We start from the raw sequence: 13,872 nt of genomic DNA on the forward strand, positions 1-13,872 counted from the left end.
GCTGCTTAGTGAGTCTACATAATAATAAGAAACACAACATTTATAACATACATTTTAATCAGAATTATTCAGTAATGCCCTTCTCTGCTTGGTACTTGTAGTGGAGGTCAGAGCAATCTTCATTGGATATGTTGACCCATCCTTTGTCGCTGATGTGGTATACACGAATAATACCACCTGAATACGCATCACGGTGTGTAGCATGATAGATTGCACGACGACCCAGTTCTGTCAATAATAATAATTCTATCAATATAAGTATTCAAGAGTCCTTTAAAAAAGAGCAAAGCAACCAGAAAAGCAATTGTAATTATATTTAGTTGAATTTATGCCGGCCTAATTGAACATTTTTAAATATTTTCTCATAAACTATGATGTTTTTTTTTATGATTTTAAATAAGATTTTAACCTATGAAATAAGTGTACTCATTCAAACTTTAACCTGAAAGCAAAGCTTAGCTTTAAAAGTATAAAGAAAAAAATCCTTGCCTTGTGCTTCTAAATCCTCTAGATCCCAGCGGTATCCAGAATCAAGGACACCAAAAGCATATACTGATCCAGAACCAACAGAAAATACTTTGCCTGGTGTACGTGTCCCTTCACTGTCCACATAATATAATTGTGCACCCTGTAATCAAGTAAATTTTACCTTAATACAGAAATGTTTCCAGCTTTTGATGACAACAAAAATAAGTGACATATATACATCATACATACATATTTTAACATTTATTTCATTTACAGAAGTTAAATATTTCATTTTAAATAATACTTTTTAGGATTGCAGTTATTACATACCCTCTTATCAAAACCAGCCAACATCATGCCCATACTCAATCCCATTCCCTTATAGTTGTAAACCATGTTTGCCATCAGTTTGCTGGCAGCTGCTACAGAGATGCGTTCTCTATTTCTCAATTCATACAGTCTACATTGTTTTGCTAGTACTCTGTCCCAGTAGACACAATCGGCAGCACCTCCAGCAAGTGTTCCTGTTTAAATCATTATTCATTTAAATAATCATTCAATAAACAAAATTTACTGTCACAAAAATATGGTCACTTAATATATTATAGAAAATTCAGTAATAATAAGTAACCTTAAAGTAACTCACCAAGCAGGTAATCATTGATTTCTACAATCTTCTTCATGGACTGAGAGCCAATAAACTGGCCTCCTGTAGCTCTAGAATCTACTGCCAACAGTACACCTCCCTGGACAAATAAGTGTAAATCTTGTGAAGACTATTTAATATTTATTAAGTATATATAGCATTATTGTCAAACCAAATGTAAATTAAATGGAACAATTAAAAAGCTATATCCAGGCCCCATTTGAAGTCATACAGTGGTATCACAACATAGTTTAGTGTGTTCCTTAACCTTGCTTGTTTATTAAATGACATGTATCTCAAAGATTTTTTTTAAATTAATGCCATCTTTTCCAGAACCTAAAAACTACCTCAGTTGTTTTGAAATAAAAAAATGATTGCATGCTTTATTTCAATAGACCTCATGTTCTTCGGACCCATGGATTTAAAAATAAATGTAATAATGTACAATGAGCAACAAACGCTCTTAACAGAAATGCTTCAAAAATGAGTTAAATAAGCAAACAGAATGAGATGGGAGAAACAATTATTGTTGTGAGCGATTCCTTGTATCTCAAAATACTCGTACCACTGTATATACTTCACAAAAAAGTAAACTAAATCTTACCTTGTATCGAAAACCAAGCGTTGTAGTACCATGATCAAATTCCATTTTAATCTGCCGGCCCGTCTCATCCTTTGTGCTGAATTGAGCCAAAGTCTCTACTGGCTACAAAAAATACTCAATTAGTTGATTTTAAATATTAATAGCCTTCGTCTAAGCTAAATAACCTTTACTTACGTTTGCGAATGGAGGAGCCGCAAGTTGAGCACTATTTAAGAAGTTTTGAGTGTAGCCTACGACATCATTTTGAAAAGTAGCAAGGGAATCAGCCGGTTTTAAGTTTATTTTCTCATCCAAGCGGCAAAAGTCTAACAAAGCCATTTTTGGGATTATAATATAAGAAGAATTATTATTTTTGGAGAATTACAAACAGTTTTCAAGATGCAACGGGAATGACAAACAATTTTTCAATAATCAAATTTGAGTTTTGACAAAAAATAAGACATTTGGCACTCTGCACTATGACATTAACAATTCGTTTAAATCTTGATGTACAGTTTATATTGACGAAGATAATTTATATACTTAAAACATTAAAATTGAAATACAGCGCCTACGTTTTTTTGACCTGAGAAAATTATTTTTAATGTTTTAAAAATTATTATTTATTATTACATACTTAATGTTTCGTTACTGCCATCTGATGTCAAATAGCAATTGAATGATAGGTAGCGTTACTTTGTTTATTACCTCTACTTACCACTAGGTGGCAGTACTCTTTGAAGTTCCCTATAACTTTCGACAGGATAATTAATATTAATGTTTGTAATTCATTTCTTTAAATGCCTCTTATCAATATCAACATGCTACACACATTTAAAATAGATAGTCTTCGAAAATCTAATTACATTTCTTTTATAAAAGTATCACGTACATTAAAGTAAGGTACCTTTGTATTACTAAAGTGGCACCTATTGAACGTGTCCTACAAATACTATTAATATAATCAATTAATTGGCTCATATAGACTAAAAAAACCTAAATGACTCATACAAATATTCGAACCACCAATTTATAAAATTCATCGAAGTTTATCAAATAAATAGTTGTGGTTGTAAACCTATAATTTCAATAGCTCTGCGCTATCTAACATCAGAACTACACTGTTATTACCATTTTGAATACAGCTTATTTATTCTAATGGTCAATCGATATTAGTGCGCCATTTTTGATATTGTTTAAAGCAGGCGAGCTAAGTAGTATCAGCAGTAGACAAAGTACCGCTAGCAAATGTATACTTAAAACATAATTCAAATTTCTAAATTGAGATAATCAGTTTTAACTGTCTCTCAAGAAAGAGATATCAATGGAAATGTTTCATAGCCGATTGTCTATGAGGGACAACGTACGGTTCTAAAGAGAAATATATTTATTTCCAAAATAATAATAATCCTATTCAATGTATTAAATTAGTTTTTAAAATACATCTGAGAGAAAATTCCCAGCTTATTTTAGAGACATTAGCGTATTTGACAAGATTTAATACAAACATTTCAGATTATTTATAAATGCATTTAGAAAGAAAGAAAGAAGAAATAACTTTATTAGACACAAAATACAATAATTGTTTCTATAAAGTAGAGTGCTCTGGCCCCCACACTAGGATTCCCTGTGTTGTGGGCAGCCAGTCTCTTCCTTTTACGTCTAAACGTTACTTAATTAATTAATTTTGCTTAACAAATTTATACCTATTCTATTTATTTACGATAAGAATGTTTTCTGTGTTAGAATATGACAGCTTAACAAGATATTTTTTGAGTTTTTTAGTGAAAGTATGAAGTGTGATTTTTGAAATGTTAGTAATAATTTTAATTTTAATAAGGTGGTTAAAGATGAATGGACCTCGGAAGGAGAACATACATATAATGTACCTACAAAATATTAATACGCTAAAAATGCATTAAAAAGTCTTATTGCAAGAACCCGCAAAAATTTCTCTAGACAAGATGGCGTCGCACCAGTCCGTGACGTATTTTTAATAGAACCGGGGGCAAATAGCCCATGGACCATCTCAATGTTAGAGGGCTCACAAGTGCGTTGCCGGCCATTTAAGAATTGGTACGCTCATTTCTTGTACCCAAAGTCAAATTAGTTCGGAAATACTATGAAGTTATTGTAAGCTGCGATTTTGTTGAGACCACATTTGTTTTATGATTTTAACATTTGTAACTTTATTTAATTTTCAAAAAATTCATAAAAACTTAAAAAAAAAACATTACCAGAATTCATTTCACTCTTATTTATACGATTATATGTTTACAGATAGGTACATGAGAGATAGCAGGTTGAAGTGTACAAACTTTATTACAGTGGCAACCACGAGATGGTAAAAAGAAAATATGAAGACAGAACAAGAGATGCGTAGACGATATAAAGAGAATAGGAGGAATAACTTGGACAAGAAGAGCTAACATTATAAAATAATAGAGGCAGCTGTATGTTTTTCAGGTAACCCCGTCACCAAAACCGGCACATCGAATGTCCTGGGTGTCAGCAATAAAGGTTTAATAATAATAATAAAGTCAATAAAGACGATGTGAAACGATTCATTTAATTAATTGAAATCGAATTTAGAACGTTAACTTTCTTAGGCGCGTTCTTCAAAAAAATTTATTCATGTAGGTAACATAATGTACACTTATGAACGTTAAAAGAAGAAATATATTTGTAATGCTTCAAATTTTACATTTACTGCCAGCTAGTTTATATTCCGTGTTTATGTTAACTTCGATACCTAAAAGTGCATAGTGTTTAAAAAAGCTAAGCCTAACCTTACGTATTATTTCTCTGAAATGCAATAATAATTACTATGCCCCATACCCTTTCCAGCCTTTACCCTTCCAGTGACTCAAAACAATAAACGTACCTATAATTTGTTAAAATTTAGGCGCCGACGCCTACCCAGATCAAAGAGTGCGTCAAACGTGTTTGGAAAGTCACGACTGAGCTTAACCTAGTCTAACGAAATGATAGCATAACATAATTGCAACTTACGAGAGCTTTGTTACACCGAAGTGTAACAAGCCGCGAATCTTATAATGAAAATATTGCCTGTATTCGATCACATAAATAGGATAGCATTTTTTATGTTACAGGAACAGAGAAAACAAATGGCGAGAAGGCTCATCTGATTTTAAGTGATACCGTTCCGCTGCCCATGGACATACAATGCCAAAAGGCGCCCGGCTTTTACGAAGAAGCTTTTCTTTGTATCCACATATTGGTGGTGCGTGGCAAAAACTGCCCAAAAACTCTAAGTTGTGAAACGACGGCCGGGTTGATAGTAAATAGTGTACATTATATTTTGACGTTGTTTAAAACATCACCACTGAACAGAAACCATAGATTATATATCGGTGAAAACCAATAAATATTTATTCGCGAAATGTTTTTGTATTATATAAAGTATGACATAATATGCTGAAATATATATATATATATGGCTAAGGCAGCGTTCGTAAGAAACGTTCAGGTACCTACGACCATTTTTTTCTCCGTATTTCCAAACCCCACTACAACAAAAAAGTAATTCCATTTTTCAATTTATATATAGCCCAGAACAGTTGAAAATAACATGGCTATATATAGGTAAGGGAATTTTATAAATCGGATAATTATATCTAGAGATGACCCCCAACAAACAAACTTTGCCTTTATAATATTATGTAACAGGACAACTTCTTATCTTAGATTTAAAATTACATACTAAAAGAAGCAGAAAATTTAATTAATCTTTCACATTACCAGAATTACCACATTATAATAAAATTAATATTCACTACGGTGTAACATAGGCCCAATTTTACAACTTATTAACGCATTTTTGGAGTAAATCCTTGCAATTTGTCAGAGTTAGCCCAGTATTAGGTTCGGTTCCCATCGGAATAATTTCTCAACGTTTGTCACGCGATCAATGCCTTCTGGTATTCCACTTATAACTGATGAACGTGAGAATCTGAAACATTTTATCCGTTCCCACAGTGTTAATACAAATTTGGGTGTTTCCAGGTTCTAGATTGCTAGTATTTCGTGTCTCATGTCAGCCTCGTACTGTCACCTTAATATAGCAAAAATATTAATTGAAGAAAAAAATAAATAAAAATAGCAAAAATATTTTGACAGGTTTTGAAAGTATTTTTATGTAATGTTCTTGTATTATAAATACATATTTCAACTTACTACACCTTATTACACCTTACTTAACTAACTCTAGCACTTTAAATGAAATTATGTCTGACTTTTTTTTAAAACACTTTTTGCTAACAATGGTAATTCCAAATATTTCTAAACCAATGGCAATGTGTGTCGAAGGGCGGTGGTATCATTTAACATCAGATGAGCCTCCTGTCCAATTTAAATGAAATGAAATTTCCACCAACGTTACAAAAATATATATATATGACTAATGTTTTTTTTTCTTAATTTTATTATTGCCGTCGTGTAGAAGCGATATGGACGTTGCCATATAAATGATTACTTTGTGAGAGAAAGGAAATTTATTGATCATATCTCCAAATTTATTTATACAATTCTCGAAAAAATAATATTAATATAACATATAAAGAAACCTTTGGTATGTATTAAATGTTCATGCTAATTGTAACGTACTAGACATTTGTTGCACCAAAAGCGAAAGAGTGAAGAGAAAGTGGTCCTCAATTTAGATAATATAATGTTATGATACATGGCCCAAAAGGGAGATTAAAAAACAAAAGACGAAACGATTGTTATTTCCATTCGATTATGATTGGCCAACAGCACATTTAATCCAATACCTAGACACGCGACATGATACCTATATTACGCCAATTAGACCAATCACACGATTCATGGACCATATTCCAAATGAAAATTCAATACAAAACAATGTTTTACCGTATACTATGGAGTGTTCTGAAGAGTTGTTTGGGTTGATGCATCCTGGGTTCAACACCGTACGAGCTGTATCAAAATTTCATCGGCAACGTGATGGCTGATTCATCCTTTGACTCGGTAATATTTCGACATTTACTCTTATTTTATGTAAACGCTTAGACCACAACAAACAGGTTAGTTCTATAGTAAAAATCATCAGATATATAGATCCTTCGTGCCTCAAATTAATGTTCCTATGTTCCCTGACTGGGAAGTGGGGGGGGGGGAAGGGAGTTACGACCTCCAATCGTTTAAAGAAGTAGTGTATACCATCCCTCAAAGGCTGGCAATTCACTCACTAACTAAAGATATCCATGGGCATCACTGCCCTTTTTGGGCGTCCTGTAGGCTCGTAAGTCGTTTGACACTTGCTTTAAAAAATCACTGAACAAAAACCAATAAAAAAATATGATTTCGCCTGTTTAACCACTAGGCTGTGACATTGTAATGTAAGTAAATTTTATTAAACAAAGATTTTCGACCAAATAATATAAGTTCAGAAACATGTCACCCCTGGGGTTTTGGACTTTTACACTAAAGTGTGTATTTTAATAACTGTTGGAAGGTTTTAAAAAAAGAGGCCTTACCAGATCAGATTTTTATTAAACACTCAATAGATCGTTACATACCAATACAGGTAATAAGAAAATCATCATTAACTATCAATACTATCACTAGATGGCGCTACAAATGCCATTAAGTATAAAAATTATTAATAATATAAATATGGCTTAAATACGATACCCTAAATAGATGTAAATAGATAGATAGATTATCAATAACATAGGCAACATGGCGACGTGTATTTCGCTCGTATACACATATTAAGTTTCTCATGTAAATAAAATATTTTTTTTGTAATGAGAAATAAAGTTCTTTTATCATAACATACGCTACTGTGAACAGGAGCGGAGCATCATTGATAGATCCTTTAAAAACTTAATAAAGAGAATTTGATCTCATCCATTACTCTTGGATACGTGCTGTGTTGACGTGTTGATGACATTAGTTCCTGCTAATATTCATAATAACGTGTTTATAAAATAATCATTACTTATGTTAAATTATCGATATCGTGTCCAAATAAATACACTATTATTCGCTTCTTAAGTTTACATATTTGTTTTATATTCAATTGTTTTGTAACATACACAGAGACTGATCGTGAGTTCTGACCGCCCTAGGCTATTTATGCGCCCTCTTATTTTTATTTTTTTTCAAATTCAGTAGTTTCTAAAAAATCACATTCTAGGTAGATCAGCGAGGGCGCTGTAGTGTGGTAACTGCACAAACGGTGTGGTAACGGAGTGCGGTTTGCAGCTGCAGTTTTTGACAAATTTTTTGAACCGTCGATTCTTATCTTATATAAATACTAAAAGCTCCCTTCTGCTTGTAGATCCAATTCACAGTTCATTTAGTGTTTTGTCTCTAGTTGAAATATGCAGGGGATGATGCAAAGGATCTAGCGAAGACGCGATTTCAGCGCGCCCTAGGCCGAAGCCTACTTAGGCTAAGGGTTAATCAGGCCCTGAACATACATATTTAATTAAGGTCTTTAAAGAATCATAACGCATGGTCACTTTAAACAGTTTGACAGCCTCCGGCAGCCACAATGTCACGCATTTCGGTGGTATGCTAATGACATATTACTGACAGAGAAATTGCTTACAAAGTACTATAATATGGATCGTAGTCTCCATAGGTCAACGGTTAAAATAGATCCGTTACAGTTTTTAATTACTGTGTTGACTCTTCATAGTTTAATTCATTCATTAATTTATGAAGATGTTTGAGAGTGAAACACACTCAAACCAAATTGCCATATAAGAAATATATTTATTACTATTTGTCTTCTGATTTATTACTATAGTAAAATAAAAAATAAAAATAAAAGTGGTATTGTCTCATCTAATAAAGCATAAGGCAAATAAAATAAAAGTAATAAGACAAAAATAGACACATTTTTATATAAATTTCGTAAAAAAATAGTCTAACATCAATATTATACATCGCTAGCCGGTTCCTCGTATCGATGCTGAGCGATAGTAGTGACGCCCCAGGCGATGCAACCCTTTCATTTTCTAATTATATAACTGGCAACCCAGGCCCGTGCGCGACCGTTCTTCAAATTCAAATTTAGAATTATCGCGCATTATCCTCTCGATCACTGAAGTGGATGGACGTGCGTGTCTTTATGTCGTTATTGTTATTTGTAGGAAATATTTTATGAGCTGCGCCTCGCGGCATTTTGATGTCAAATTTAGATACATGCAGCATCATACTGTTGGGAGGAAATTTGTTGTTACTTTGTAATGTATTTATGTCCATAACATAATAGTAGGAGCTAAAATAACTGCCCTGGAGCTCATAGTAATAACCTTAATGCCCTGGCTGGGCTTTAAGACATTTTTCTTTTTCAGAAGATTTAAAAAAAACTGAGCTATAGATAGTTTCCGAAGATGTGGCAATAAAATTGACGAATGAAGAAATAAAAATAGCGTGAAAATGGTAAATCGCACGGTCTTCAAATTATGCCCCCGGGGTTACTTTGGTCATCTACGCACGTCAAAATGACACTTAACTAATAGCGAGCAATGTAGTCTGTGTAATGCCAGTTTAAAAAATAAAGTATTTTTTTATTAAGGGCCAGGATTCTTGGGGATAACTGTCATGGGACCTGATCAGGCGAATTCACAGATATTTAGTGTTGTTTCAATTACAAATGACTTTGCTTCGAGAAAGTTTTTAACTGTAGGCTATACCAAGCGGTACCATGGGAAGCGTCCTCTAATTTTTTTAAATGTTTGCTCTGTAGTCTATCGGATTTAGCATGTAACTCTCATCCATTAGGTTAGGTTAGGTTCGAAGCAATGGAATTTCTGTCTATGTACGCGTTTAACATTCGCTCTAACGGTAAAGAAAAATCGTGAGGAGTTGACAGCATGTGTTAGGCACAGCAGCCTGATCACCAAATTGACAAATGATAGGAGTAAGACTGAGATTTTGTTGTTGTTTTGCTCGTTTTCTATGAAAAGTATGAAATCCCAATAAGTTCTATTATCTGTTTCCATTTCTTAAAATATAAATGGATTTTTAATTATTACAAAATAGAAAGTAGAAATTATTAACACTTAAACAAAAATCTCAATTCACAATGATTAATTGCGTGTAATTGCTGTAATTATCAATTTAATCACTCACCAAAATAACATCAATGACAGTTTAGCCCTAAAGCGAAATGCTAAGTATAGGTTTTAATCGGTCACATGTTAAATTGATGTAAAAATTCACGACTCATGATGAGCAGGTGAAAAGGGAATTTCAAAGTCTATAGAGCACAAATTCGGCCCCACATGGAGTCCTGTTCTCACTGTGGTGGAAGTTCCCCAGTACCAGCTCCTTCAACGAGCGATTCGAATACTTTCCAAGCGGCTTGATCCCTTGGCGTAATAGAGACGTGGTGTCTATCCGCATCTTCTACTGCATTGATCACGGAGAGCATACAGAGGAGTTGCTCGGATTAATACCTACAGCTGAGTTTCATCATCGGACAGCGAGGCCATAGGAAATATCAGCTCGAACTGAGCGAGCCAGCGAACCAATACCACTTAGGGTCCCACAGTAAAAGAGCGTCCCAATTTATAAAAGGCCAGCAACGCACTTGCGAGCCTCCTGGAAATGTGAGCGTCCATAGGCAGTGGTATCACTTAACATCAGGTGAGACTCCTTCCCGTTTGATCGCTGTTATATAAAATAAATAATGTGAATACTACGTCCATTACGAGTATTTTGCAATTTTCTTAGAAATTCCCGAATAGGCTTGAAGCTATTAAGAACACGTGCTAGGCTCATTTATAACATTGCCTAATTATAAAAGATACGTAATTAAATGTAGGTACTTTGCCATAATGACATTTTGATAATTTATGAATAGCCCAAAAAAAACTGTCTTCACTAATAAGGCGCGACTTAAGTCTTTTAATTCGCCAAACTACTAGCTCTAATCCATTAATCAACTATATATTTTATTACTAAGAAAGTAAATTAGAACAATAATTTAAATTTCGAATTGAACAAAGCTTCGGTAGAAACCGAACTATACTCGACAATTTACATTCATAGACAATTTGATAGAGCATAGACAATTTCGCGCGCGAAAGATCCCTATCCGTGTCCCGCCACGTGATCGCCAGAGGGCGCGGTGGTTCAGTCACGTGATCTTATTTGTACTTCCGACCGTTCTTTATTAACTTTCTGCCATTGAAGAGGTTTTATGTAAAGAGTTTTCACTTCAATGTTTTAAAACAAGCTTTGTACTCTAAAGAAACTTCTAGAGTAATAAGAAAATAATCTTGTTTTTAACAATAACCAATCTTCTTCATTGATTAATATAATATTTTTTAATTTATCTAATATTAATAGCCTTTATTGCTATAAAATATTTATCGTAGTCCATAAAAACGTAAAATACTATAAACACTAATAATTCGTCGGTGAGCAGGTTGATTTCTATTTTACAGCTTGTCCTTGGACAAAGGCCTCCTCTAAGAGCTTCCAATATTCTGGGTGTCAAGCATTACGTAGCCATATAAGTTCAGCAGCTGTACCTCTATCATCTTTCCATCTTATTATTTGTCTTTCTCGTTTTCGTTTATTATAGCGAGGACGTCCATTTTTTTATGTCCATTTGTCTTCTCTCATAATGTGTCCTGTATTACTCAAAGCATAGAAAAGTCTTTTATCTCTTCGAGTTATGCTCTTTCAATTTCAGACCTAGAACACTCCTTTCGATACTATTTTCATATACCTACTCTTAGTTTGTTTTGTATCTAGACTAACTAATTAATTATATATTCAATATAAACTAAACATATTTTCTTAGCTAAAATGTTAACTATGTTCGCGAATAATATATTTAATAAAATAAATTATTTAAAAGAAGGTACATTAATTCTATTCTTAATTCAAATATCTTTTATGGAAAATATGGCTATAATTGTATACATTCTCATGAATTTATGAGGTGGGTTAGATGACAATTGACAACACTTGGGCCAGTCCCTACATAATCTGCAATGTCAATATTTCGCGCGCTCTGAGTGACACTTGACATTCGGAGAGAGCTAATCCCGCAGGATTATGTGGGAGGACCGAAACCTTTTATTGGATATGGCAATTTTATATGTATCGACGGGCCATACAGTGGCTTAAAAAAATTAAACAATACACTTAAACAAACAAAACAAATAAAACAGTATCTATACTATTGGCCTAGTTACTTCAGCGTGCAACTCTCACCCCAAATTTGTGCAAAAATGGACGTCTGTCTACTTATTTTTGTAAGTCGGACTTATTTAGCCTAAGATTAAAACAATGATTACATAACTTTGATTCGTTCAGTTAAAGTATTATAAAAGATATTATGACGAAACTAATTGGTTCAGAATACCACATCCATTTCTCGAACTCCTCGTTTCACTGGAAATGATCAACAATGTAAGTGTTGATTTTTGTTCTCAACAGAACCGCGGAGTCTGTTCCCAGGGCGGACTAATGAAATATCGTTCCTCCTGGGAGTCTGGACACTTCTGATTGTAAGCTCGTTACCGCCCTCTTGCGGATTTGCAAATGATTAGCTGGGTTTCCGTAGATATTATTTTTATTGTATTATCTATGTTTATATTTTACCAAGAAGTATATATATGTTAAGAAAGGCGACCACACGAAAAGGCATATTTTTGAAATTGGAAATATTTTTATTATAAAACTGCTTATCTCAATTTGTGTCGATCAATTCGTTAATTTAGTTCTATTAATAATTTTCATATCAACATTACGCAATTGGAAAAAAATAATATTTGGGCGACGAATGAACATTGCATAGAAAAACATATGAAACAAAAACATTAAAATATTCAAATATAATACATAGATCATACATATTCTTGTGTAGATTCTGTATCTATCCAGTAGACATTCTGAAACGTCAAAAGACAGGATTATTGTAATTTTATTGTGTTTTTATATTCCCCTCAAAGGAACCGCACGATCAAACGTATAACTGGCATCATTACTAAATCTGCATAACTGCATTCGCAGTACTCTTCCCAATCCATCCCTTGGGAATCCAACTCAATTGTTTCTACATTTATTTCCTGCATTTTCTCACTACTAAATCAATTCTGTACCAAAGGACTAAGGTAGGAATTTCCGTATCAAATATTATCGCTTACGCTTGTTCGAATCTACTTATGAAATATGTCACCCCCACAGTTATTATATGCAAATAATACGCATAATTTAGGGTTTGCCCTATTCCGTGTTTTATCTACTTATCTGTGAAATGGCTCAATTAGTAAAGCGCGGTTTGGAGGGTAGGATGTAAATTATTCTACCCGCAAATATGCTAAATGATTTATAGTTATGAAGAGTGTCCTTTGGGAAGCGTATTTAATATCGTATCTAAGATATGCAAATTTAGACAATTTGCATTTTCTTTAGGATTTCTTATATATATATATATTTATAGTCCTTACTAGATTTGGGCGTGGGTTTACAACTATTGTAAATGCTCCATAATAGATTAAAATTATCACATTTAAAATCAATAAAACAAAGTTCTTAAAACGACTCCTGCGCACCGAGTCTTGAATAAATTCCATGATGTAATAGTGCTTTTTTATATGTAAGTTAAGGCTGTACTTCACTAAAAATATATCAAGTAAACGATACATAAAATATTAGTACTAAAACAGTGGTTTGGCAGTAACACCGCTCATTAACAAAACACCCTTTGACGTATTTTTGATATTTTTCTTCTGTTCTGTGTGTTATTATAGCGATCCAAAAAGTATTTAGTCGCGATGTTTTAAGTTCAGTTTTAAGGTAACATAAACCGATAGTTTCCATGAACAAATATTTCGACTAAACGTCACATTAAGGCCCGGTCAGAACCCCGTAATTTCTATAAAAATAAATCAAAAGATAACTCTATCCTTATATTTAGGAAATGCGAAGATAATTACAGTTGTAAGGTCGAAAATTAAGAGTTGGAGTGGTATCATTATGTGTTTTTAAGGTTAAGGTGGGTCAGGGCAATTAAGGGTGATTATTAATGCTTAAACCTTTTGTCGTGCCGGTATAATGTGTTGGTACAAACATTTATTGAAACGTTCCTACGAAAAAGGCTTTTAAATATTATAATGTAATTTTTATATAAAACCTCTTTGGTATAGAATGATAA

General features: G+C 33.2%; 1 protein-coding gene across 1 annotated transcript; it reads right to left on the reverse strand.

The window, feature by feature from the left end:
- Positions 1–39: 39 nt before the first annotated feature.
- On the reverse strand, positions 40–2,127 carry LOC110995952 (proteasome subunit beta type-5). The gene is made up of 6 exons (XM_022263401.2): positions 1,893–2,127; positions 1,719–1,820; positions 1,115–1,214; positions 799–992; positions 490–628; positions 40–228 (listed from the first exon to the last, which is right to left on the reverse strand). The coding sequence occupies exons 1-6, from the start codon at positions 2,034–2,036 to the stop codon at positions 65–67; spliced, it is 843 nt and encodes a 280-aa protein (XP_022119093.1). The 5' UTR covers positions 2,037–2,127; the 3' UTR covers positions 40–64.
- Between the last annotated feature and the right edge of the window lie 11,745 nt (positions 2,128–13,872).

This window comes from Pieris rapae, chromosome 20 (genome assembly GCF_905147795.1).
Source record: "Pieris rapae chromosome 20, ilPieRapa1.1, whole genome shotgun sequence".
In the NCBI taxonomy this organism is placed as follows: Eukaryota; Metazoa; Arthropoda; class Insecta; order Lepidoptera; family Pieridae; genus Pieris; species Pieris rapae.